The sequence below is a fragment of the Cyanistes caeruleus genome, chromosome 4 (genome assembly GCF_971803275.1).
Source record: "Cyanistes caeruleus chromosome 4, bCyaCae1.hap1.1, whole genome shotgun sequence".
NCBI lineage: Eukaryota > Metazoa > Chordata > Aves > Passeriformes > Paridae > Cyanistes > Cyanistes caeruleus.
The window spans coordinates 62,815,776-62,842,551 of record NC_141704.1 but is presented as its reverse complement, the minus strand read 5'-3'; the positions used below and the strand labels follow the sequence as shown (position 1 = coordinate 62,842,551).

The 26,776-nt window shown below is 40.7% G+C and overlaps 1 protein-coding gene across 1 annotated transcript; it reads left to right on the top strand.

The window, feature by feature from the left end:
* Window positions 1-4,813: 4,813 nt before the first annotated feature.
* Window positions 4,814-20,961, top strand: CMAS (cytidine monophosphate N-acetylneuraminic acid synthetase). Its single transcript, XM_023927121.2, has 8 exons — window positions 4,814-9,971; window positions 12,632-12,774; window positions 12,991-13,146; window positions 15,748-15,881; window positions 16,741-16,835; window positions 17,500-17,671; window positions 19,156-19,306; window positions 20,065-20,961. The coding sequence occupies exons 1-8, from the start codon at window positions 9,604-9,606 to the stop codon at window positions 20,337-20,339; spliced, it is 1,494 nt and encodes a 497-aa protein (XP_023782889.2). The 5' UTR covers window positions 4,814-9,603; the 3' UTR covers window positions 20,340-20,961.
* Window positions 20,962-26,776: the final 5,815 nt, after the last annotated feature.

Below are 26,776 nucleotides of genomic sequence, written 5' to 3'. Positions count from 1 at the left end.
CACTCTGTATCTCAGACTCTAACAGATGTCCTATGGCCTCTACAAACACATATTCTCTTTCCCAGCAGCAATTTCAAGTGAAATGTGGTGTCTGGGTAGTCCAAAATGAGTGCTGCTGAGTTGGACTGTGTGAGAAAATCTTCTTCCAAACCTTTCCATGGCAGTGACATAGGAAGTTTATACGTGTAGACCTGAGCTCTGCAATGCTCTCAGCAGCTGCATTGAGGCAAATGAGCCTAAGTAAATGCAACAAAAATTTTTTGAGATATTATTATTCTGAAGATAGCCAGGCCCGTGAGCTCCGAGAACTCTCTGGCTCTACTGCCCATGGCACAAGCCATAGCGAATGGAAAGTGGATTTCCCAACAGAATTACAAAGGTGGGATCAGGAGCTCCTGATTGCTGCCTGATTTTTTGACAGCCTTCTGCAATTCACATGCTTCTAGAGAAAATAGAAGAGGATTATTTATCCAACCCTGCAAATTCCTGCTTGGCTTGGGCATGTGATTCCATCCTGGGCCTGCTCTGTGGGTCACAGCCAGCCATGAGACTGGACACAGGAACTGGGCCAAAAAACAACTCTGCACTTACTTGTTTCCTATCCATCTTGAGATCTAGACACAGGGAGGGTGTTTACTTTGAAAGGGAGTAACATGAGTGCACAAGGGATTCATCTCACTTAAAGGGAAACCACCACTGCTCTAGACCTGTAAGAACAGGAATTCTGACTCAAAGTAGCCATAAAAGAAGCAAAAAATATAGTAATTAGAAACTGCAAGCAGTTGTAACATAATGGCAACAGCAGAAACTATTCCTTGTGCCACAATCTCAGATAACATTCTGGAAATCTGTATACAGTAAAAATAGTGATTTTTCTGAGTTGTCTGTGGACACATTTTGACATCACTGTTATAGTAAGAAGGGTAATTAATTGCACCTCTGATGATGATTGTCTCAGTTGATTATTACTTGTTTCTGTGCCACATGGTGTTCATGCTGCTATAGTAATATGGACACTAGATGGTACTGGTCCCACCAGCTGCCAAAATGACATGTGAACACACCTTTGGGTTGCTAATTCTGAGTTAGAGTTACACCAGGCTGTGCTACAGCAGGAGTTTCAGAAGGCATAGCAGACTATGAGCTGTGTGAATCTATAAATTAAACCTACTGCTTTAGACTGACAGAGATATAAATTGTTCTAGACTATGCAGAAATAAAGCTCTGTTGTGGTTAGGCCACAATTTCAAGTTGTGTCTCTCTCTCCTCCTGAGAGCAACACACAAAGCTTTGCACTTGGCAGAGCAAAACTATTAGCAGCAGCCAGGGATGTTCAGTGTCCAGCAGAAAGGAGGCACTATATACACATTCCTGTGCTACGAGTGAAAGAATTTCTTAATGTGTAAAATAAATATACATTTCATAAATAGTTTTGACATATATTGTGGGCAAACTGCTACAGCAGATTGAGGATGTTCATGCAGTCAGCTGGTTTCATGACCCAGTGCACAGATAAAATGAGTTAGCTGGCTGCTAAAGTGGCAGAGATTTGTAAGAAGAAATATATTAAGAGTGTTAGGAACACAGGATGAATGGAAACACATGTACATGAAAGCAGCAGATGAGAAGGTATAATAAGGGGTAAAAGAATAGCCTGTACTGGTAATGAAGAACACAGTTCCCTTGACACTGTTCCCAGAACGTTGTTCTCAGCAGTAAAATTGAGTCATGTGATGTTTAGGGCAAGCCCAAAAGGCCTGCACTGAAGCCCACAAGACAAGATGGCTTCAAAGCAGATGTTCCAGAATCCTCACAACAGGATGGCAACAAGACTGCAGCCTTTTGTTCCCCCATTGGCCTGTTGGAAAAACAGATATAAATTTCAAGCAAACAAGTTAAAATGGGCAAAATCAGCAACTTTTCCAAAGTTTTATGGAGGCTGAAGTAAGCAGGAACCCAAAACAACAGACTGCCCTATAACACTGACTCCTAAAGATTATCAAGGACCCATCAAAATCCTAATTGTTGTCAATCAAGAATAACATCAGAGAAATGATGAGCACATGACAGACAGTGTCCTTTGCTATCTGTGTTGCACACAAGTGATCCTTGGTGGCGAGACATGCATGGGGGGTTGCAGCTGTGAGTGAAATATTTGAGGGAATGTTAGCACATAACATCAACTTACACAGAGATTTTATAAATAGGTTAAAAGTTCTCTTTCTCTAAGATTTTGTTACATTGAATTTTCCTTTTTTTTAATATTTCCATGTCCCTTGATGTCTTGACCCTTAGCATTTCTAACAGCATATTTCAAACCAAATATGCCATAACGTAACTCATTCTTGTAGCTTATCTTAAATAAGCCATTGACATGACAAAGGGTTTTTTTTCTTGTGGAGATCTTTTACTCTTTTACAATAAATATCGGTTTCCCTCTCAGTTTCTGCTTGAAGAGCTCCATTTCCCTCAACAGTTCTTCACAGTTTCACTATAAGAAGGAAAATCAGGCAGGATTTTGGTCTTTTGCTTTACCAGATGTTAACAACTATCTCATATTTTTGGTTGGGGTTCATTTAGAATCCCTTAGGCTGGTTAATGGAGAAAAGCTATAAGAACAGTGGCCTAGAAAAAAAATTATTTGTTCATACATGTGATAAAGAAAAAAAAAGATAGAAAGAAAAAAGAAAAAACACCCACAAAATGCTGAACCATGACATTCCCCAACACTGTAAGAAGATACATACAAACTGGAATAAAAGAAGTGAAAAGCCTTTAACTACAGAAAGCATCAGTCCTGTACTAAGACCCTTAAGTAGGACGGAATTTTTGAAGATTTTAGGGAGGATCAAGATTAAATCACACTGCTATATAACTTTTTGTCGTGGTTTTAAAGCAGTAACTAAAAAAATGACTTATTTCTTGCTGTGAGATGTGGATTAGAACAAGAACAAAACAGGCTTAAAACTTAAAAGGAATAAAGAAAGTTTATTAACAAAAATACAAGAATAAAAACACCAGAATAAACTTCCAGAATACTCTTTTATCCCCCACTACCTGACCATTCTTTTGTACACGTGACAACATAGAGACAGAAAAACTTTAGAACTTTGGTGGTTAAAACAGTCCCAATTCCTGCTAGAGTTTCATCAGTCTTTGTAGAGAAACAGAAGTCTTCTTCTGCTAATTTATGGAGTTTCTCACGAGAAAACTATTTCTGTTATAGTTTTCTATTTTTCTGATGCCAGCTGCCCGGAAATCCTGTCATCAGAGTTCACTCCTCCCATTTCACATCACTTGGAGGTGGGTGTGGGCCATGAGTCTAGGGATGTCATTTTAAGGATGAGTTATTCAAAGGCGAAAGTTCTCTTCATCTGTCTCTGTGAGCTACCCTGGAAACAGTTTTCTCATTGCCCTCAAGGCCTCAAATCTTCACTTCACTCTGTTCCAGCACCTCACTGTATCACAATTACTCTCTTTTTTGCTCAAAATCCACACTTTGAACACTCCATTCCTCCCAATATACTCTGTCATGAATTAAAGGAGTCTTTTCAAACTACTATTGTCCATCTCCATAACTTTAGCAGAAAGATATTTCAGCTTCTAAAGCATCTCCTTATTCTCTCCCCATCTAAAACTTAACTCTTTTTCTCACTGTTGTTGGTGGTTTTATGATGTCTTCTTCATGTTGATTGTCTCTCTCTCTGTTCCTCTGGGAAAAAAGAGTAATCTGTATGTTTTATCCAGGTAGTAAAAGAATTAAAGTCTTAGAAAAGCTGCAAGAGTTCATGGTGTCAGGTTTCAGTCCAGCAGCAGAAACTGAAAACTAAGCCCGGCTGGCCAGCTCTGCTTCTCCCCTGCCCCCCCGCCCTCTGCGGCCTTGTCCAGCCTGGGGCGGGGGGGGTGGAGGGCCAAGACAGAGCCTTGCTACCTTTCCAGAAGCCGGAAACACAAAGAAGACAAGACAACTTTGACTGTACAGCTTAAGGGGGTGTTCACAAATTTACTTCACTTTTTAATGGTCAAAACTGCTGTCAATTCTTAGAAATGACTGGTAATTGGTCAGGAGGAAAGACTCCCATCAGCCACCAGCAGCTTCAACTTCCTTAGCTCCCAAAACCATCTTAAAGGTAAAGCCACCCCATGACACTTTTTTTAAAAAAAAAATCAAGGTAACAAAGGTATCTGTAAGTCTGAATTCAGGGGAAAACTTTTTCTGCTTGCAGATCTGGCTGAAAGCTTAACCATGTCCATGTAATCAGGACAAACAAACCTGGCATCTAAAAAAGCTGAATATTTGTGGATACCTAGCACTGTTAAAATTCATTTTCCAGCTGGAGAAAGCTGTTGATGTCCCCTCTCTGACTGCAATCCAAAGTTAAGTTGCTTTCAAATGTTCTCTACAGATACTTTCTGAAGGATATTTGAGCTGTAAACTTGGCTGTACAAAGAACTTGAGGTATTCAGGCTTCCAGCTCACTGCTCATTTGGACACCTGGATTTATGCAGGATGAATCTAAGTCATGGTATCAAAAATGATGTGTATGTGTAAATGTCTACAACACTGACTTGGTTTACCAAGGTGTTTGGACCCTTTTCTAGTAAAAATAAACCAGTGTTGTTACTGCAAAAATTAATAATTACTTTATATCCAGACAGGCAATGTCTACACTATTTGTCAAATAGTGCAATAGTCTTGGTAATAATAACAATACTACTACTACTACTACTACTACTACTACTACTACTACTACTACTACTAATAATAATAATAATAATAATAATAATAATTATAATAATAATACTTCATCAGTTTAAAATTACTCTTAAATATTCATATTTCAGTTCTGATCTCTTCTGTGTCCATGAGATTGCCAAAAGAAACTGTCCATCAAGCAGGCACCAAATTAAACACCGTGCATTTCAATCTGCTGCAGCAAAGTAGCTTGCTTCATTTCATTTCTACAGAAAGTCCAAGAAATACACCAGGTCAAGCGTAAACTCTGAGCAAACATATTCCTTCCTGCCTGCTTTTAAGAAATTTCAGACCCTTGTACACTTCCTTGGCCTTTTTTATAAACATGATAACATTTATTCACCTAACTCTCGTGTATGGACAAGCCCAAGATCTGCACAAGGCTGCCAATAGCAGGAATGGGTACTTTGGTAGATTTTACCAGGCCTATTCCCTGTTTCCTTTATGGTGGTTTGACTTTAGCATAATTGCAGGGATTTCACTGGAGGTATCCATGGTTCAGGAAAGGAAATTTGGAATTCTGAACTTTCTGTTGCTGCAGAAAGGCCTAGAAAGAACATATCCCAGTTCACCCGGAAAGTGTATCCCAGAACTCCCCACTACATGCTACCATTGAGCCTTTCTTACCTTTTTCCATAGTATTTATTAAATTAGGTATGTCCTAGAAAAAGATAGGACCCTGCAGCTGGACCCACCTGCACTGCTATTTACAGAGCCTGAATTAGACTCCACACACACAAAATTAAATCCCAGACCCAGCTGGGCCAACAGTACTTTGCCATTACTTTTTTAATGCATTTGGCTTTGATCAACACTCCACAAGGTTCCAGTGTGAGAATTGATTTTCCTACCTTTTCACAACACAGTGTGGCTGACAGAAAGGGCAGAGCTGTTCTTCAGACTGGCAATTTGGAAGGGCAGGGCTAATCCCATGCCAGGCAGGTCAGAGGGTATTAGTGTGAAAGCAGACCCCAGCCATCACTACTGAGAGGTTTCTTGTCCAGCCATGCCTGATACATATTAATAGCAGCTCCACACTGCAGAAAATTTCCCTAATTAATTAGCTAAGTTCCATGATGTGCTCCCTGGTAGTTAATGCTCTCTGAACTTTAACAGCTCAGCACACACTTACTGAACACCTCTGGGTTTGTCCATTTGCTCTTACACATGGACATGAATGATTGAACTTCTTTCTTCAGAAAAACAATAATCTGATAGTTTATAGCAAATCCCTTAGGCTGGTTAATGGAGAAAAGCTATAAGAGCTATAAAACCACTGACTGGTGGCCAGAAAGGAAATGCAGAGATTTTACTATTCCCAATGGAGTCATATGGCATGGAACACATTTTAAAAATAGATTTATTCCCACTGATTTTACTTCTATACCAGCATTTCCTTGATATGATCCAGTTTGGCTCTTCTTGCTCAGGGACAGTTGGGAATGACAGGATGGGGATATTAGTGAGGGGAAGGGAACCTGTGCAGTTCCAAGACCTTGTCCACACCATGGGTTGTGGGAATGAGTGCTGCCCTAGCTGGTCGTGATGGAGGAGCTGAAACGCCATCCTCCACACTGGGAAACCTGTGCCTACAGGCCACTTTCATGATGCCCTAAACCAGGGTACATGCTCCAAAGATGTGCAAAGCATTATATTCTTTATTCTGTTCTCCAGTTCTCTATTATCAGAATAGCAAAAGTTCTTATCTCCCTGAGTGCTGTGACCCATCCAGTCCCTCCAGGAGCAAGACATCAGTACAAACACAGAAAAGAATGAGGATGTACTTCAGTGAGTAATGTGTGCTCAGAGCTGAGTTTCATCCTTGGATACCGGAGCAGGCAGTTGATGAACCCTCTGAACCAAGCAAAGTTACTGAAATCAGAAAGCATAAAACGCTCCCTGTGTTAAAAACAGGGAGAAAGGGCCTGGGGACTATCTCCTCTGTCTGCTTTGGCAAGCAGTGCCACACAGCAACAGGTTAAGTAGCTGGAGATTCAGTTCAGAAATGAACCCTTGATCTGAACTAAAATATTGATACAGATGCATTTGAATCATTAGTCGAACACTAGATCCTGGGAAAAAAAAAAAAAAAAAAAAAGCTGGAATAAATAATCAAATTAGTGAGAACATAAAATAAAGCAATTAATAGCAGTCAATAAAAATTTAAAGACACTGCGTCAAACCAATATAATTTCAACCTACAAACCCAGACCTGTGGCTAGGAGGAGACAGAGTAGATGCCCTATATCATAAGCTCAGTGAAACTCTCAATAGCTTTCACATAAATACACTACAGAAATGTGGTTTTCATGAAATTATTTTAACGTGGGCACAGCTCTGTTTGCTGTAGGAATGACTGCAAGAAACTTCCTTGGGGCACACACAGCCAGAGGCAAAGGCAAAGGGCTGGAAGTATCTGGCTATGCCCCAGCTCTTGAAGAAGAAAACTGCAGGTCAAAGCAAGCCACTGGCTGAATTATGTCAATGTTGTGCAAAAGGTAAATTATAGAGGTGTATAAATGAGGTATGTATTCCTTCTGCTTCATTCCCTTGCAATATCCTGTTTAATTCTGAGCACTACATGATAAGCAGCCCAGAGGAGAATAATGGTGATGATGGGAAATCTGGAAGAGCTGAACCAGAAGACTGAACTTGCAGGTCTGATCCTGAAAAGTCCAAGCTGAGATGGTGCCTGTTCTCAGATAGGCACATGCCTGCTGAATCTAATCTCCAGATTTGTTTTCAATAAGACAGGAATGAATGGACTAATGTTACAGAAAAGAAGATTTAGTAAATGTAAGGAAAATCTTTGCTATCATACAAATCTCTATATTGCCTGGACAGGTTATCCAACTAACATCACTGAAAGTCTTCAGGACTGGGTTACATACATGTCTATGAAAAAGGACAGAAGTATTTAAGATGCTTGTTTGAGGACTGTTTCAGCCCTGTGAGTGAAAGATTTGTTTTTGCTATGAAGAGAAAAAAAAAATCAGTTTTAATCATTCACAGACATGTAAAAATATTCTTACTAGCTGAACCCCATCTAGTATGGTATCTATGATGTGTGCCAGATGTCCTAAAGTCAATTATTTTCTCTGTAAATAAAAGTTGAACACAGACTCAGCTCCCTGCTTGAGATATTGCTAGACTGTGAGAAAAGAACGGAACTGTAATATGTAGCAAAAGTATTATTATTAATACATCATAAAAATTTCACAGTGTGGTGAACCAAATTACAGGTGGTTTTAATTTCCTCACTGTGGTCAAGAATGGGCTGTCCAGGCAGGTGGCGGGGTCAAGAAACCACTGGATATGGTACTTAGTGCCATGGTCTCATTGATGTGGTAGTGTTCAGTCAAAGTTTAGACTCAATAATCTTGGAGGGTTTTTCCAACTTGGTCTGTTGTGGGCACAGAAAACTGACAGAAGCATAGGGCTAAATGTGTGGGAGCCTGGATGCGGCAAAGGCGTACAATCCTAGAGTTAAAAGAAATAAAATAAATAAAAACAAGTACATGGAAAGTGACCTGAAGGAATCACACTCCTCAGAACCTTACAGCTACTAATTTCATCGTATTAAAAAATAGAGAGGCCTGAAAGGTGCTGCCTTGATCTGCAGAGTAGAAGGGCAGCAGTCTCTATCTCTGCTGAGATAGAGATCTTTCTCTAGTGTTCTTGGAACACTTCAGAAAGGACAAACAACCACCTAGTATGAATATTCTTCTTAAATGCCTGTCTGCTGAGGAATATAAATGGGAATGCTTTGACAGTGATAGATAAGGTCCTTCTGTTCCACAAGACATCTCGAATAACCAGAGGACATCATTGACCCATATGTGGTAGGTTTTCACTATGATGTGACACAAGACTGAGATTCTGAGTCTCCAGGAGTGACTTTGTGACTTCTTCAACAGCCTCTACTTTTCACTTTCTAAACTATATTAAACTCCAAATTTCCGTGCAGCCTTATGTCAGCAGTGGATTACTTTATTTTGCCCATTCGGTTTCTATAAGACAGCTGGAATACAAACACCGTGTGTTTTCATATTTCAATACACTTTTAGGAACTGGAAAGAAGCAAGGAGCGCGTTCCAGCTCCCCTTCCCACCACGAGGCTCCGTGTGGGTGCTCTGCCCTCTGCCGGGACTGCTCAAGAGGGAAGGGAATGACGCTGAAGAAACCGCTTATATATAGGGACAGAAGAAAACCCGGAACTGTTTGGCGCGGTGCCTGGGCTTGGGCAGCGCGCTGAGGTCGCGGGGGCATGAGCTCCGCGGATGAGCTCGTCTCCCTTAGAGCCATGTCCTGTGTGCCCACAGGATGGCAGCCACGTCCTGCTAATGGCCACAAGGAGCTGCAGAACCACAGAATCGTCACGGTGACCTCTAGAGATCACCCTGTCCAAACCCCTGCCCAGGCAGGGCCCCCTGGAGCAGGTGACACAGGAGCGTGTCCACGTGGGGTTGGAATTGTCTCCACAGAGGGAGACTCCACGCTCTCTCTGGGCAGCTGTCTCCTGCTCTGAGACTCTGGCTCTGCCACCCTCAGTGTACAGAAGTTCTTTTTCAAGCTGAGCCTCTTCTGCTTAGTTTATGGCCAGTGCTCCCCGTCCTGTCTCTAGAAAGAGTCCGGCACCACCCTCTTAGCACACTTTGAGATATTTACATGCATTAATGAGATTCCCTCAGTCTTCTCTAGACAAGAGAACAACCACAGAGGTAGGTGCGTTGGACGGTCCAAGGAGCCACGAAAACCGGGCTTTCTGGACCACCTTGTGCCAGAAGAGCACCTTCTTCTCCCTAAAAGGCGGGTAACTTCCCCACCCCTCTCCCGGAGTCCCCCAAATGGCGCCTCCTTCGCTGTCCCCTCGGCCTCCTTCCGCCGCTCTGCGCACACGCATGCGCGGCAGCGCAGGACTACATTTCCCGGCAAGCCCCGGGGGGACGGTCGCGCGCATGGCAGGGCGCGGCGGGAGAGGAGCGGAGTGGGACAGGGACAGAGACAGAGACAAAGACACAGACACAGACACAGTCACAGTCACAGTCACAGTCATGGATGCAGGCGAGGGTCGGGCGCAGCCCCATCTGGCCGCGCTGGTGCTGGCGCGGGGCGGCAGCAAGGGGATCCCGCTGAAGAACATCAAGCTGCTGGCGGGGGTGCCGCTCATCGGCTGGGTGCTGCGCGCTGCCATCGACGCCGGCGTCTTCCACAGGTGCGCATGCACCGCTTCCGTCTACCCTTCCCCTGGCGTGTTCTGATTCGGGGTGGAGGTGCCGAGGGACCCTGGCGTAGGGAGGGGTTGGGGGAAGTCGCCGTTTCATCAAGAGGGTCTTCGGGATGACTGTCAGTGGCTGCAAGGAGGGCTTAGAGCAGGGATCAGGCTCTGCTCCGTGGGGCCCAGCAATGGGACAGGAGAAGCGTCAGGAACTGGGCAGGAACCAATGCCCAGGAAGTTCCACCTGGACTTCAGGAGGAGCTTCTTTACTGGAACAGGGTACCCTGAGAGTGTGTGGAATCTCCCTCCGTGGAGATGCTCAAAAGCTGCCTGGATGGAATTCTGTACAACTTGCTCACCTGGCAGGTGATCCTGCTAGAGCAAGGAGGTGGGAACAGATGACCCGCTGTGGTTCCTTCCAGTCTGACCCATGCTGTGACTCTGCCAGTGAGGCAGGATTGATCCTTACTTAAGACAAGGGGATGCAGTTACTGGGGCACTAGGTTAAGGGGTCAGGCAAGGCAAGCACCCTGCCAGGAACTCAGCTGTCCCTTCCTGCTGAGGGTGAGCAGCAGAGGAATAAAGGAATTAAAATCTTACAACATAGTAATTTGAAATTAAAGTTGTTCTGATGCATGGTTGGGTGGTGACTAGCTGGTGATGTTTGCCTGTAAATATTGTGGGTTTGCTTTATTAAGACATTCTCATTAAATGGGACTGCCTGGCTGGAGATGATCTGTGAACTGCTGAAGTACAGGATGACTGATTCATGGTCATCTGGGTACTCAGGACAGCATGCATTGAACTTGGGATCTCCAAGGATGGAGACTGCACAGCTCTTCTGTTCCTTTAACTGCATTCACCCAGAAAAATCTTCCTTATTTTCTCTCTACCTGCCCAGCAGTGAAGACAGCAGTGAAATCACCTCCTTGCTGAGATGTCTCTGTCAGCATCTCCTGGCATATGTGTGGTTCCAGGCCCAGTCATTGTGCTGGCTCCTGCTGAACTTGCTCCTGTTTTCCATTTTGGTGCCAGGGCTTCACAGCTGGACACAGCACATCAGAAGCAGTCTCATTCAAATGTCAAGTTGAAGGAGAGAATCTTGTGTGCCCATGTGACACAGAAGAGAAGCTCAGTTTGTCCCCAAGTGCCTGCAACTTTGATAGCAATAATTAGAGCTGGATAGAAACACGTGTGTTGGTGGTGTTGAGAATAGAGACGTTACAGGTTTTTCTACAGGAGCAAGACTGAGTATTTTCTACACATTTGCTGATAATTAAAGCCATGGTTAGGATGTGCTTAGTGCATAGTACACTTAGGGGCAGGTCCCCTGTGCAAACCTGCTGCATAATGCTCAAAGCAAATTAAGTAGAAGTGTAGCCCAGTTAGATCCAGAGCACTCTGTATCTCATAGCTGCTCTATCATTATGTAGCCTGGAAAATGTTTGTTGCTGTATTTGAAAAGTAGAGGGTGCAGCACTGTTTTATTTTTAATAAAGAAACAGACAAGGACACTTCTGACCGAGGTTACTGATAATTTCTTAATGATTGTGAATCTGTATTGCTGAACAACCTACTGTGGCTTCTGTTTGGCATCTGAATTTTCCCAACAGGAAGCCAGTCAGGGTTGTGCAGCCTGACTTTGAGGCATGGCAGGTGCAGTAGGTGGACAGGTTTGCCTGGTCACCTTTTGGAACTTCGTGCAGGGTACCTGTTACACAACACAACTTTGGTGGTTAAATGGGGAGTGTGTATTTAAGTTCACCATCCCAAAGCAGTTTCTGGAAAACACCTCTTGTGTGTTTGTTCTTGTGGGTGTGACTTGACATTTCTGTTGCTGTCACACATATTTTTCTTCTGATCATCCCACAATGAGTTTGGGAGAGGAAGTATTAACTGCAGTACCATTTGCTGTGGACAGTGCACTGAGAATGCTAGCATTGGTGAGAGACGAAGGGTGACTTTCCATAGCTTTTGTTTTTACAACTCTCATGCTTTTTTGTCACAACGATGACACCAGTGGCTTCACAGTTGTTCAGTGTTTGTCATCATCATACTCTGAATTAGCCCTTCCTTTTGTAAATGTTTATTTTACCTGAACAGTCGCAATCTTGCATTACCAGTACTGGAAGTTTTCTGTGCCAAAGCACATGGAATTTGAACAGCTCCTTCTCTGGGATTGTATGGAACCCAATTAACGCATTTTAGCACACTTGCAGCATAAGGTAATCTTTTAACTTTGTGGCAGTTTTGCTTGTTGTAGACTAAACTCTTACATGATTCTGAATGCTACATCCAACCCATTCACAATTCATTGATCTTTTAACAGGCCTAACAAATTCTTTGTGCTGACACTGGATTTTTCTGGTAGTACTTTTAAATTTTATGTTGCCTAAGCTTCCTGCATGGAATGCATCTCAAGATTCAGCTTTTACACTCTGGTGAATGTGTATGTTTTACTCCCATTGTTAAAAGCTGCTTGTTGGGCTGACTGTGATAGTTTTATTAACACAAATACAAAAACAAGTTCCTTTCGTTGCAAGGTGTAGTAGAGACATTAACAAGCTGGGGTTTTTTTTCAGGTTAAGTTACAACAGGCAAGTGAACAATGGTGGGATTTATTCTTTGTATTAATTTCTGTTACTGTCTGCCAACAGCATATGGGTTTCCACAGACCACGATGAGATCGAGAAGGTTGCGAAGCAGTTTGGTGCTCAGGTCCATCGCAGAAGCCCTGAAGTCTCTCAAGACTCCTCAACTTCTCTAGAAGCCATCACAGAGTTTCTCAATCATCATCGTGGTAAATCAGGGATGAAATATGCTGAGCTTTTATTTTGTAGCCCCAGAGAGATGATGCACTTATTATTTAGAAAAATAAGTAAAGCATTGAGTATATAAATCTAGAAAGATTCTTCTTTTTTTGTTGTTGTTGTGTGGTACCCACTCATGCCACACTTTGCAGTTGTGTTACTAAAGATATGAATTATTTCATAAATATCTCTTTATTTTTCTTTAGAGGTTGATATTGTAGGAAATATTCAAGCAACATCTCCCTGTTTACATCCCAGTGACCTTATAAAAGTAGCAGATCTGATCCAGAAGGAGGGGTTTGATTCTGTCTTCTCTGTTGTCAGGCGGCATCAATTCAGATGGAGTGAGGTAAAGAAAGGAGGTAATATTTAGATGTTTCTGGTTACAGTTACACTTCCCCCCCCCCCCCCCTCAGATTCTTGCTTTTCATACCTATGCTATTTTAGGAAGTGATGTCTGAGGCATGGACTCAGTTCTCTCTGAGTTTTGTGAGGGCTTAGAAATTCCTTCCAAGCACTTGTGTCTTGATATTACTGAGCATTGCTCAGCCTTTCTGTAACTGTTCTGTAGAAACTGAAATTATATTAGCTTGTCTAGGCTGAAGATACAGTTCCAAAAAAACCTTATATGTCAACTTCTTCCTAGTGGGTATTCACGTGTATTCAGACATGACACTGATGTCCTAACTAGAAAACTGCTTGTTAGCAATGCAGTAGCTAACAAATGACCAATAATGCAAGATAAAATCTTGGTGAGGATAGAATGACAGTCTCTTGGCCTGGAGACTTAGGCTTTGTTTCATCGTGATAATATGGCTGCTGACTTGTGTTGCTTTGCAAAATACCTTTGAGTCATGAGGGCTGAACTCATGTTGGTTAGCTTATCCAGAAAAATGTGACTGGTTTTTCCTAGAGAAAATATGCCTCTCAACTACAGTGGCCAAGATGACCAAAGGCTGAAATTTTACAAATAAAGACTGTACCTTGGTTTAGCCATAAAGCACCTTTTGTCCTGGTACAAAGAGCTATTCCATACATTATATATGTTGGCTTTCTTTCTATAGTTAAAGCAGAAATTTTTTCTTCATCTTTAAAAATGGTTATTTCAGGTATCTTCATACTGGAGTTTTGGGTTGAGTTTGCTTCTTGTGATTTTTTTTGTTTGCTTTTTAATGAAAGTTACTCAGGCATTACAGTTACTCTGTTGAGATATAAATTGCTTCAGATGAATTTGTTTTTTGTGAGTTTACAAAGCATCATGCTGTAAAAGAGCATGTGTAATAAATGAAGTTTGATCTGAGAGATAAGTTGGAATAAAAGCTAAGCCTTTGTTTAGAACAAACACTTGAACACTGTCATTGTTCCTCATAAGAGGAGAAATAAGCGACACTGTGTGATATAAGAGGACTATAAAAAGCAGGGGTAGCAATTTCAGGATTTTGTGGATTGCAGTTTAGGAAGCCATATGCACATCTTGAGATGCTGGAAGGGACAAATGTGAAAGACTGAACCTCATGTGGATGTGACATGTGACTTCCTGAAGTGGTTGTATGCCAGAACGCCTCACGGCATACCTAAAAAACAAGTAATTCTTCAGCATAAAATGACATCAAAATGTTTTTAATGTGGTGAGATAGGAGGAATCATTCAACTGCAAGGACTCAGGAGAGGTGAAAACACATTGTGCCAACATGAGCAGCTTAAGGATAAATGCAAATGGCCTTTCAGGAGTGTGGTGTTTCGGGTGACAGTGATTTGTAGCAGCATTATACAATGTTTTTTTCTTTTTTTTATTTTTCCATGTGGCTTTAGAGTACCAATCATGCTAAAAGAATTTCATGGGTTGCTTTTTTTTTCTGTGTAGTTCTGTTGCTTCTTCTGCATTAAGGTTTAATATTGATAAACACTGAAAGAGGAAGGTGTCTCTCTCCGACTGGAAATGTTTACTTCAGTGAGCACAAAGCTTTAGTTAGTTATGAAGCACAAGATGTGTGTATATCTACTAAAGCCTCAGGATGTTTTGGGTGTTTGAGAATGCCCTCTTAACTTTTCCATGGTTACTGGATCATGAGACTGGTGAATTTTAGCCACTTTGTGCATCTGGATTGAAAGGGCTTAAGGACAAAAGTCTCTGGTCCCTGGTTCAGTTTCTGCTGCATGTACAACTGTTATTGGTAATAATATGGGATCTTTTGGGATGGTATTTGTGCAGCCAGCTGCTTGTTTATTTTTGGACACTGATTAAACTACTTATGAAGAGTTAACATAATGCATATCTTTAAATAAGATATATTTTGGAGAACTGTCAAGGTGTTTTCACAGGCAGAAGTTATTCACGTATGCTCTTTTTTCACCTTCTAGATTTCAGGTTGGTCCTTTCAAGTATCAGTTGCAGTCAGGGATTCCTGTGTGCACTGGGAGAGGGAGTACAGGAATAGTATTTCTTCCACATTGGCAAGGACAGTCTGGAAGAATGTCCCGCCTACTCCTTGTAGGAACCAGTTTTGAAGCAAATAACCTCTTTGGTTTTTGATGTTATTTTTGTTGAGTTGGTTTGGTTTTTTTTTTTCCTAAAGTGGTAATGAAAAATTTCCTTTTCCACTGCTAGGCATACAGAGTAGTCCTCCAGTTTATCCACAGTTCCAAGAAAGACAAGCAACTCAGTGATCCCCTAGAGAAGTTGTAGATGCTGCATCCCTAGAAGTGTTCCAGGCCAGGCTGGATGGGGCTCTGAGCAACCCGGGATAGTGGAAGATGTCCCTGCCCATCATCTTTAAGGTCCCTTCCAACCCAAACCATTCTGTGATTCTTCATAAAGTTAAGCAACAAGAGGCAATAATGAGAGAAGTTGGTGGCTGAATTATGCCCTTAATTTTTCAACAGAAAGTTATTTAGGATCTTAAGTGACAGTGAACAGGAATTATTTAAAGCTTATTTTGTCTTTTTTTTTCCTCTGTTAACAGAAAACAAGATGACAGAACCCCAAAACTTGAATCCAGCAAAGCGGTACCGGAGGCAAGACTGGCCTGGGGAGCTCTATGAAAATGGCTCATTTTATTTTGCTAAGAGACATCTGATTGAGAAAGGCTATTTGCAGGTCAGTGCTTTTGGTTTTTCATGCTCTTTAGAATAATACATCTACTCTTGCTGTATAGGGCTCTGAATTCAATACTCTGTTTTGATTTCTGATGCAGTCAGTGTGAAATAACAGCACTCTGACCTCAGAACAGTCTGCTAATTATTTGTAACTTAGCAGGGCTAGTTATAGCTAAAACAGTTCCAGTAACAGCATCTTCCATAGCAAATAAATTTATGCAAATAAATGTATTATATACCTATAACCCTAAACCAATACAATACTGAATTGAGTTTTGCATGAGTTCACCAGTGTATCTTAAATAACCTTCCTGCCACTAAGGGTGTGAAACTGAACTTCATGCAGTGTCAGAGCCTTGTCATAATCTTTAAATTTGTATTTTCAGCCAGTTTAATCTTATGCCAATTTTTTACTGTTATAGTCTTTTTCCCTTTCCCAATCTGTTTATATCCCAATGTAATGATACAGAACAACACCGGGGTGTGGTGGATATTTTCTCATTGGAAATTAAGTAACAGTAAGCAAATAATAATCATAGTCTTCCTAAGCAAATCCTGAAGGTATTACTGTTTTCCTGATTAAAAGATCTAGTGGAATTAGTGTGATGTTATTGCTATAATGGATAACATCTTGCACACTTTTCTCTAGTTATAAAATGGAAATAGTTATTAACCCTGCAGAGGGTTCCTTCAAATGGTTCTGTGTAACTGGAAAAAACGTAATTGATGGTTCACTTTCATATAAGCCATGGTGGCCACTGTGTAACCAGGCACCTGGCTTTCATTGCATGGTGCTAAATCATAGTTTTGTGTTTGTGTTGACCCAAGCAGAAATTTTGCATGGGTTTTATTTCCTTCAGGGTGGTAAAATGGCCTATTACGAAATGCGTGCAGAGCACAGTGTGGATATTGATATAGACATTGACTGGCCTATTGCAGAGCAGAGAGTGTTGAGGTAAAAGCTCTTTTTATTCCCTTATTTCTTTGATGCATAATGTATGGAATTCATAATGTATGGAATGTAAGCAATGGAGATCATAGAGAATTGGGCGGTTTTATTTCTGCCCAGCATTTTTTCCTATCTCTGTTGAAATCAACCAAATTACCTTTGTTACATGGTGGGTTTTGATAGTTTGGTTTTTTCCTTAAAGTTCAGTTTGGTGAAGAATGTAAGAACCACTATACCTCAATAGTGAGATGTTAGCATCATCTCTGGCTTTCCCAGCTGAGGTGCCCCAGATATCCATGCTCCTGACCACTGTAACTGATGCCCAGGAATGGGAGTGTTTGTGTAGAGGGCATGAGCTGATTCCACCTCACCAGCTGCCTTTTCTTTGCAGCTGCTCTAAGGAAATAATGGTTGAGAATCGAGTATATTTTCTGTGTCTTTTTCATCCTAATTTTTAAATTGATGACTTAAATGAGCTATCTTTTGGATGGTTCTGTTCCTTTCTTTGAAGAGGAACAGTGTAGCTGGAGAATGATGATGATGAGAAAAAACATTGGAAAAGAATTTCGAAGCTGACCCTTCTGTCTGAAGGTTACAGCTGTATGGGAAATATTTGGGGTTTTGGAGTGTGCAGAACCTTCCATCCTAAAAAGATAATTTCTTTGTCTAGCTTTGGATATTTTGGCAAAGAACCACTAAAAGAGGTGAAGCTCTTGGTTTGCAGTATTGATGGATGCCTGACCGATGGGCGCATTTATGTGACAGAAGATCACAAGGAAATGGTCTCCTATGATTACAGAGATACTGTTGGCATTGATCTGTTAAAGAAAAGAGGAATCCAGGTAAGTGCTGTTCTGAAGAGTGAGCCTGCATGCCTCATGTAACCTGCACATGAAAAGATTCTAAAAAATTATATTCTTGCAGCATAGAAGTCAAGTTTTTTTCACAGTACTTGTGATGAAGCAGCATAATATATTGGTTGGGACAAATGTTATCCCCAGAACCCTCAGAGGAAAATAAGTGTTTTGAGAAAGTTCTCAATCACAGTAATTGCAGCTCTTTCTCCATTTTGCTGAATTATGCCTGGGCTGAACCTTAAAAATTACCTTGTTTTAACCCCTCTGCCAGAGCAGGGACACCTTCGACTATCCCAGGTTGCTCAGAGCCCCATCCGGCCTGGCCTTGATCACTTCCAGGGATGAGGCATCCACAGCTTCTCTGGGCAACCTGTGCCAGGGTCTCCCCACCCTCACAGCAAAGAATTTCTTCCTCATACCTCCTTTCTGCCAGTGTGAAGCTATTCCCCCTTGTTCTGTCACTTCAGGCCCTTATAAAGTATCTCTCTCCATCTTTCCTGTGGGCTCCCTTCAGGCACTGGAAGGCTGCATTTAGGTCACCCCAGAGCCCACTCCTGTGGAATGGAGTAGATGTTTTTTCAGCAGTCCCTCAGCTTCATTTTCTGGGAAGCCATAGGGTTAGGAAGCTTGTAATCACTGTTTTGTTACCTGTAGGAGCCCATTTCCGTACCTTCTTTGACTTGGAATGTTTAAAAGCCTCTAGGTCTTTGTGCTGCACTTTATTTCTAGTATATGTTGCTGATACAATCATGCCTTGTGCTCCACTTCTCTTCCTTCTGTACTTAAAATCAGTGCCAAGCATTTGTTAGTATTTGAAAGCAATTAGGGAAGATAAGCTTGTCTACATCTTTGACAGAAAACCTGAAGGATTTGCATCTGAGATTTCTAAAAACCCTGCTGCAATTATCTTCTGGTTTTAGCTTACCTTGTGCATAATTCCTGAAACTTCATACTTGGAATTAACTTCCAGAGATAAATGTGCTGTGCTGCTTCAGTCTTGTAGTGTTGGTCTGATGCTCTAAAATGCTGCTATAAATAAAATTACATTATTAAATAAAGGGGCAAGGAAAAAAACTTCATGTTCTACCTTGTCAAATATTTCAGAAATCTTTCTTGGGAATTTTCTCATTCCACCCTGTAACTTACTAAGATCATACTGCACTAGACAGTCACTATGCCACCATACTGTGATATTTAGTGCATGTTGCATTTCAAAAGAAAAATGTAAATTGTTTTTGAACATCAAGGAGGGCTGCAGAAAGGCATTTCACTTTCCTAAAGGAACATCAAGACTGTTTGGTTTTGGATGCTTATCACTTCTGCTCTGAGTTCTGGAAATCAATCAATGCTTTTCTGGTACCTGAGAGAGGTTCTGCAAGCAAAACTGCTTTATTTTGTAACAGTAAATCAATTTATATCTCTTTGTATTTCTTCAGATGTAGAACTTACCCTTAATTTTATTTCAATAGGTTCGACTCATCTCTGACAGAGACTGCTCAAAAACACTGTCAGCCATGCAGCTGGGATGTGTAGCAAAAGTCAATGTAACAAATAAACTGCAGGTTCTAAAGGATTGGCAGGAAGACATGGGCTTGAGCTGGAAAGAGGTGGCTTACTTAGGTCAGTTCCTTTTCTTTTGGTTTATTTAATTTAAATAGTATAGACAAATAGAATCTTTGTACTGCTGCTGAGATTCAAACCACTTTTCTCTTTGTAAATACACCAAATTTAATGGGATTGCTGTTCACATTGCAGCACACAGTCATCAAAAGTAGGTATTTTTAGGCCTGTTGGGGTACAATCTAAATGTTACAGACATTGATGAATCTGTGTAATTTGGTAAGGGAAGTCTTCACTGGTTTTCCAGTGGGATATAGAAAAGCTTTTGTTTTTAGGAAACATTTTGATTTCAAAATGTTGATAAGCATATACTTAGAGCTGACAATTTTGAACTGATTCTAGTTCATTTCAGAGGGATATTGTATAGATTACATTCTAGATGGTAATCAGAAATGGACAGAATTAGAACTGAAAGCCGTACAGTTCTGTGCTAAACTGTATTTCAGTGACAGGTTAAGTGCAGAGTCCTGCCAATGCTTATTCAGCTGCTGACATAATTTTACTGCTCTTAGAAGCACTGTTCTCTTGCCTAAAGATTGTGAAGTGTGATCAGCATTTATATGGATCACCAAAATTTTCCAACAACTGACATGCACGTGCAAAGTGCTGTTGAGCTTCTGGGATGAACATTGTGACAAAAAAACCACAAAAAACAAATTTCAAAAATCAGATCAATGCTTTCACAGAAAAACACCGAGAAAAATACTGATTATTTCCCTTCTGTGACATTTGGCCTTGCTTGTCATCTTCCTCCCTAGGAAATGAGGAGTCAGAGGTGGAGTGCCTGAAGCAGGCAGGCATGAGTGGTGTGCCTGCTGATGCCTGTGCTGCGGCGCAGAAGGCTGCTGGTTACATCTGTAAGAGCAGAGGTGGCTGTGGAGCTGTGCGGGAGTTTGCGGAACACATATTCCTGCTCTTAGAGAAAGTGAACTCTGCAAGGAAGCAACTGGAAGAAATCAGCTCAGCAGGGAAGGAAATGGGAAGAAATGAAAACAGCAGGAAAGGAAATAAGGAACTGATGGAAAAAGAGTAATGCCATTGGTCAATCCTGCTTTTCTTCCTCATTCCATATCCCAAAGGAATGCTTACCATTCCAACTTTACAGCACAATAGAGTTAAAAAGGTGTCTCCCTCTAATTCCAGGTCTTACATTCATGATTATATGCTGAAAATATGATCATCTCCATGATGATTTTAAAAGCCATTTAAGTGCAAAGGGAAGAATGCTACGAAAGAGAGTTCCCTGGAAATCTACTCTTAATCATCACACCTGTCCTGCAGGAATGATGCATCTTTATTTCATAATCTGAATGTTTTCAGGGATCAATGATTTTGCATGACTTGAAGATTTGTAATTCAGGCTTATAAAACTTCTGTCAATTTTGCTCATGTGGTTTGCATTTCTTTTATGAAATGCATGGTGTTGTGGTTGTGGGATTACATTTTACATGCTTTGTCCTTAGCAAGGAAGAGTTTTAACATATGCTGGAGATGTCAGGTTTAAAATACTATCAATAAAACTTCCTCCTCTATTTTTAAAATACAACACAATTACTGTAAAACAATTTAATATTTGTTTTAAAAAGCACTTTAGCATGTGTTCAGTTTTGAGCTTATAAATAATTAAATCACATTTGGAATTGTGCCTCTTGGAATCTGTTTGTTTTGGGTTTTATTGAAGTGCCTAACTTAATATTTTGCCAAACTTGGAGTTAAATTTCCTGTTGTCTTTGAGATCTTTGCAGAAACTCAGTTTCTTTCTATGAAGACTTTATTGCAACATCAAGTGAATTAAAGCCAAATTAAAGTCTTTAATTTTATTGTATGAAAAGTAGCTGCTGTTTAAAAAAAAATAAGGAAACACCAAACCATGGTTGATGTGGGTTTATATAAAATATATAAACAAAGTACTTTTAGCATGTTAAAGCTCACATGCTTGTATTTATTGAAAATGGGATTTGTATTGTACATTACAAATACAATAATATGTATCAGAGTCAAGTTCTGGTTTGGGGTATGCTAAAAAATACAAATACCCATGGTACACAGGCAATTACAAGTTACATAAATGATAATTGCTTGTTATTTTATTTTGCTTCTCTGCTAAATATTGTATTGTGTAAATAGTTATACTCCCAGTATACCACCTGATACATTGACCTCAGATAAACTTTGTGTTTACTTCCTTTCACAAAGCAAAATGTTGAACTGAAATTATTTATTGCCTATCTACAGTTTACTGTACTAATCATCTCTAAGTCACCTAAATTTAAGTGTCTCCTTTCAGTCACGCCATAGGGTTCCTGTGCTGGATAAATCCCATGGACTTTGATGAGAGGAGAGCTGCATTTTGGACATCAGTGTTTTCACTTCCATGGATTCTTGTTTAGGAGAACATGGTATAATCTTACATTGGGAAGAATATGAAGGATAAAAGCTCTAGAGACTGTTTACCAAAAAAGATACTGGATATGCAGGATCTGCTGCCTGAAAGGTTCAGATTTGTATTGCCCACATTGTAGTGGAAAGCCTAATTATAGAGTAGGAAGAGGGATGCCTTAATTACTCCTCTTGATTTTATAAAAGAGCCTCAATCATATGAAGGATTTAGGGATCAGAGAGGCAGAGACAGTGAGGGTAAGTCTGTCACCTTAGAGGTGAAATCCTAAGTCCCAGGAAAGGTTCAAATATGTAGAATATTTTTCCAAGGCCTGCTCCAGTACATGTGACATTACAACTGCCTTTGATTAGAGGGGCATTACTCATTCAGAGTATCTTTCAGTGGTCACTTTTGTAATTCTAAGCTAATTTTGAGATCATCTTTTGGCCATGTGAGTGCTTGGTTTCTTTGCTTTAATTAACCTAAAGTATTCTAAAGAAGATCTTAGGTAACGTGGGCTGTTCAGTCATGATTATGTGAAAAGGAAAAAAAAAAGGAACTTATGTAAATATTTGTAATAAGCTATTACAAAAAATAGCTGATTACCTCAAATTTTATTTTAAATAAACAGATTTCTCTAGTCTTTTAGCAGAGAATGGTTATGGGCTGTCTTGTGCTGAATTTCTGCACTGCAAATCATACACTCCCAAGTTCATGTGCCACACAAACGATTTATGATGGCAAAGGTGGACAGATTTAATGCCCAAATTAATCACATGCACACCTTCACCTACTTCTGACTCCATTTATTTATTTTTATCTGCTCTTTCTTCTATTCAGTTTATCTTCCTCTCCAGCTCCTGTTAGGTAATGCAACAAATTCTGGCCTCAAGTCCTTTCAAATCAATATGAATCACATATATCTCAGCCCTTTGAAGTCATCATATGTTTTAATACTTGCAGATTTCAAGTTTTTAAGACTTTGAAACCTTTTAAACTTTTAAATACATTTTAGGTAACTATTTTTTCCAGAGCCTGGGGGGAGGAAGGTTTTTTTGTTTTAATTATATTTTTTTTCTGTTAGTGTGGTATTAAAACACTATTTGCTTTTTCCAGAAATAAGTCTACATGAGTCTAGTTCCAGCCAGCAGGACCAATCTTCCTAACTGTTACCATTACAAGAGTAGTAATGCTGTACAGAAGAAAAAACACCATTATGTGTGAACCTGATGCATAAATGGGTTAGAAAAACTTACCAGTAATACAGTTGTCTGAAAAAAATCTTTGGATGGTGGGCTTGTTTCATTCTGAGACAGGCTGGTCTATCCCCATGTCTGATACTAGATATGTTTATGGATGTGGCTCTGGTTTAATAGAGCAAGCCCCCTGCTCTGGGGGAGACATGAAAGCAAATGAGCAGTGAGCAGTGTGAAGGTAATGATAACGAATTATTCAGTTTAGTAAATAGAGGGACTGGTGAAACTGAGAAGATACATATAAAATTAGCTGAACTTAACTGAAAAACAATCCTAATTAAAATATCCATTTTCATGGAGCAGTTATAACTCAGATAAGTATCTAGTGGTTTGGAGTGTGTGCTAGCAGTTGAAAAAGGAATTATTAGAAAAAGAACAAATAGCAAATAGGATAAAAATAATTAATCCACTGTATAATTCAGTGGTTTGTATATGTCTTGAATACTACATGTTTTGTTTGTGTTGAAAAGTCTGTAGCATTCCAAAGGTTTATGGGAGAATAAAATGGATGAAGAAAGGAATCAGGTTCAGTGGCAGCAGTAGCCAATTCAGAATTCTTCACTTCGGAAGAAGGATTCTTCACTTTGGACTGAAGGGAGTTGTATTAAAATATGTAAAATTAAGGACAGGAAGCTGTGGAAAGGCCACTGAAGAATCTAGCAGTGAGCAAAATCAGGTGCCTGAGGAATATAAATTTACCATGTTGTATTTGGTGGTGCTTTCCAGTTTTTCTATGGCCTCAGCACATTTGCAGCTCGTGGATTTCCAAGGTTGGACATAGGTTACAGACATTTAATGAACCTCAGAACACTTAAAAAAGGCCTTGGCCACATGCTTCATGAGTCTGACCCTTGATACAGTTGTTCTGAACCTTAGAGTCTTCCTCCTATTTCTTGTGTAGGAAATACCCAACTGCATTTTATCTTTATTTTGCAATGTGTGTTAGTGGTTCATTCCATGTCAATGTGTAGCTCTGACACAGTGAGCAGCAGGACATGGCATTACTATTATCAATAGGACAAATGTAATGTTGGAAAATCAATGAAAATAGGGCAAAAGTACACACAGAATTATGTATATTGGATTAGGAACATCACATGAATCAGTGGTCATTATTAGTAATAGGCAGTAGTCTGACTACTACCTATACATATATACTATATATAAATACTATTTACTACTATCTATATATCTTCTATCATTAGTAGTCAGAGATCCTCACAGTAAATTGCTGTAAAAGTTTTTGGCCAAAATGTACTCAGAGGTTTGGAGAACATTCTGGAAAGTACCACATTTTTCCTGATTGTTTACATGCTTTGCAGATAAGTTTCTGGCCTAAACTGGAATGTATCTGGACTAGTTATAGCTACTCTTGTATTAAACAAGGAGATAGTCTTTTCAGGGATGTCACTTTTAACTGAGGATAGAGTTGCACACCTGTTTATGGATGTAGGAATTCATACAAAATCCATGTAGGATTTTGTTTTTACTGTCCCAACTTTTTTTTCATGTTTACATTTTGTCCACAGCAGTTCAGTCTCAAGTTGGGAGGGGATCTGTCACCACTCACCGATTCTTCTGAGCAATGAGGCCCAGTGGAAGTTTTTCTATTAATCAGGAAAAGGTAATAGAATAACAGTCCACAAAAGCTTGAAAAGGGATGAAGTACCTCAGAATCACAGAATAAGCTGAGTTTAAAGGGATCCATCAGGATCAGTCCACCTCCTGGCCCTGCACAGACATGCCAACAATCCCACCCTGTGCATCCCTGAGAGCTCTGTCCAAACGCTCCTGGAGCTCTGGCAGCCTTGGGGCCGTGACTATTCCCTGGGGAGCCCGTTCAGTGCCCCAGCATCCTCAGGGGGAAGAACCTTTTCCTGATATCCACGCTAACCCTCCCCTGACAGCTCCAGCCGTTCCCTGGGTCCTGTCCCTGGTCACAAAGAGCAGAGATCAGGACCTGTCCCTCCTCTTTCCCTCATGAGGAAGTTGCAGAAATGCTGTGAGCTCTGACCTCAGTCTGCTCTTCTCCAGCCAAACACACTGAGTGCCCTCAGCCACTCCTCATTCCCCTCACATCCAATTTAGAAAAATATAAAACACTCCCATTCATTTCACTTAATGAACTTCTAAGTTTTCCTGAATATATTTATTATGATTTACCTTTGGATCAATTCCATTCTCTGAATGCTGCCTCTTAAAGGACCTGGGGCAGTAGTTGTGGTAACTCACAAAGAGGCCCTAGTCCTGACTCACCACATCAGTATATCAACACTTTGAGCACTTTGTTCAAAGAAAGCACACATTTGAGTTATTATGGAAGTCAAGAGGTTTCAGAGGATTTGGGGGTAAAGTTGCAGGCAGTGCATGGCAATGTGGAGAGCAAATTGGACCTGTGCCTTGCAATGCCTCTACTGCTGCTCCTGCTGAGGAGGAAGAGAACTTGAGCCTAAGGCTGCTGCAATTAGGCTGCTGTCATTGGTGTCAGAGCTTGGATAGCACAGAGACACATGGCCTAGTTCTGTTTCATTCACCTGCTGATTAAGTCCTGCTAAACCTTCTTTTGTGTTAATTTTAATTTAGGTAAATCCTCAATTTAGCCAGTAGGCAATGCTGTAAACTAATTAATTCCACATCCCCTGAAGTAGCTCAGGAGCTAACTGTACTTTGAGCAGCACAGTGTTACCTCCCTGGCTGATGGGTAGGTTTGAGCTGTTTACCAACCTTACCTTGATGCACAAGACAAGTCCTCATTCTGTCCCTTCACACACAGTTCCATGTGTGAACTGTGAATGTGATGTTGGCATTAATGATACTTTTTGCATGTGCATACATTGTGTGGTGCAAATGCTGCTTACAGCAGTCTTAGTGCTGCTAAACTTGCTTGCAAACCTCACTTCCCCAAGGACCCTCTGGCTTTTTTCACGTACTCAAAGGGCCAGAAAAAAATAAGTCTCTAAGTGAAATGTTCAATTATTTTTATTAGCTGATCTCTTGCCACTTATTAATAGTGGAAGAACAACACCTGAAAGGAGGGCAACAGTGGCATTTTGGGGGAAGAGTGACTGATTTTAATGTCAGAAGAGCAAAGTAACACATCAAATGGTTCTTTGCATAGAGCAGGGCATCATCTCCCTCAGACTGTTTTGAATTGGTAAATGGCAAAGGACTGCACACAGGCTTTTCTCCTGCTCTCCTCAGCACCATAACTTCTGTGTCTTTGTGTAGGTGCAAAATCAGCAGGTTTTTATTTATATATTTTTATTTTATTTTTATTTAATTAGCTAGATGCTAGCTTGCACAGAGCAGGTATGAAAGGGCTGCCTGGCGAGTGTGAAGTGTGTGGCTAGAGGGAGATTAGTGTTGATGAAACAAGGCTGTACCTCAGGAGCAACACAGCAGCAAACACAGAGGACACATAGGAACTGTGTTCTGCCTTGGAACTGTGTTGGGTAGAACAGTCCCTGGGATATGGACACAGACAACACTGACAATTGGAAAATCTATTTTATCAGGGCAGAGTAAATAAATAAGTGCTGTTTGAATTAAGCTCTCTGTGATAGTTCGGCATTTAGGAAAAAAAGTGGGAAACATCCACAGAAGTGATTTATCTGAAAGAGGCTGCTGCGAGTTTCTTCTCTGCTTGAGATCAGGCCAATAGCTGGCCATTTCTGAGAACTGACAGCATTTTGGACCACTGAAAAGTGAGATCACTTTGTGACTATCACCTTTTAAACCCGAAACCCAGGAACTTTGGACCTTTTTCTTTCCGGCCTTGAAAGGTAACAGAGCTCTGGTGTGGCTGGCCCTCTCCCCTGCGGCCTATGCAGCCTG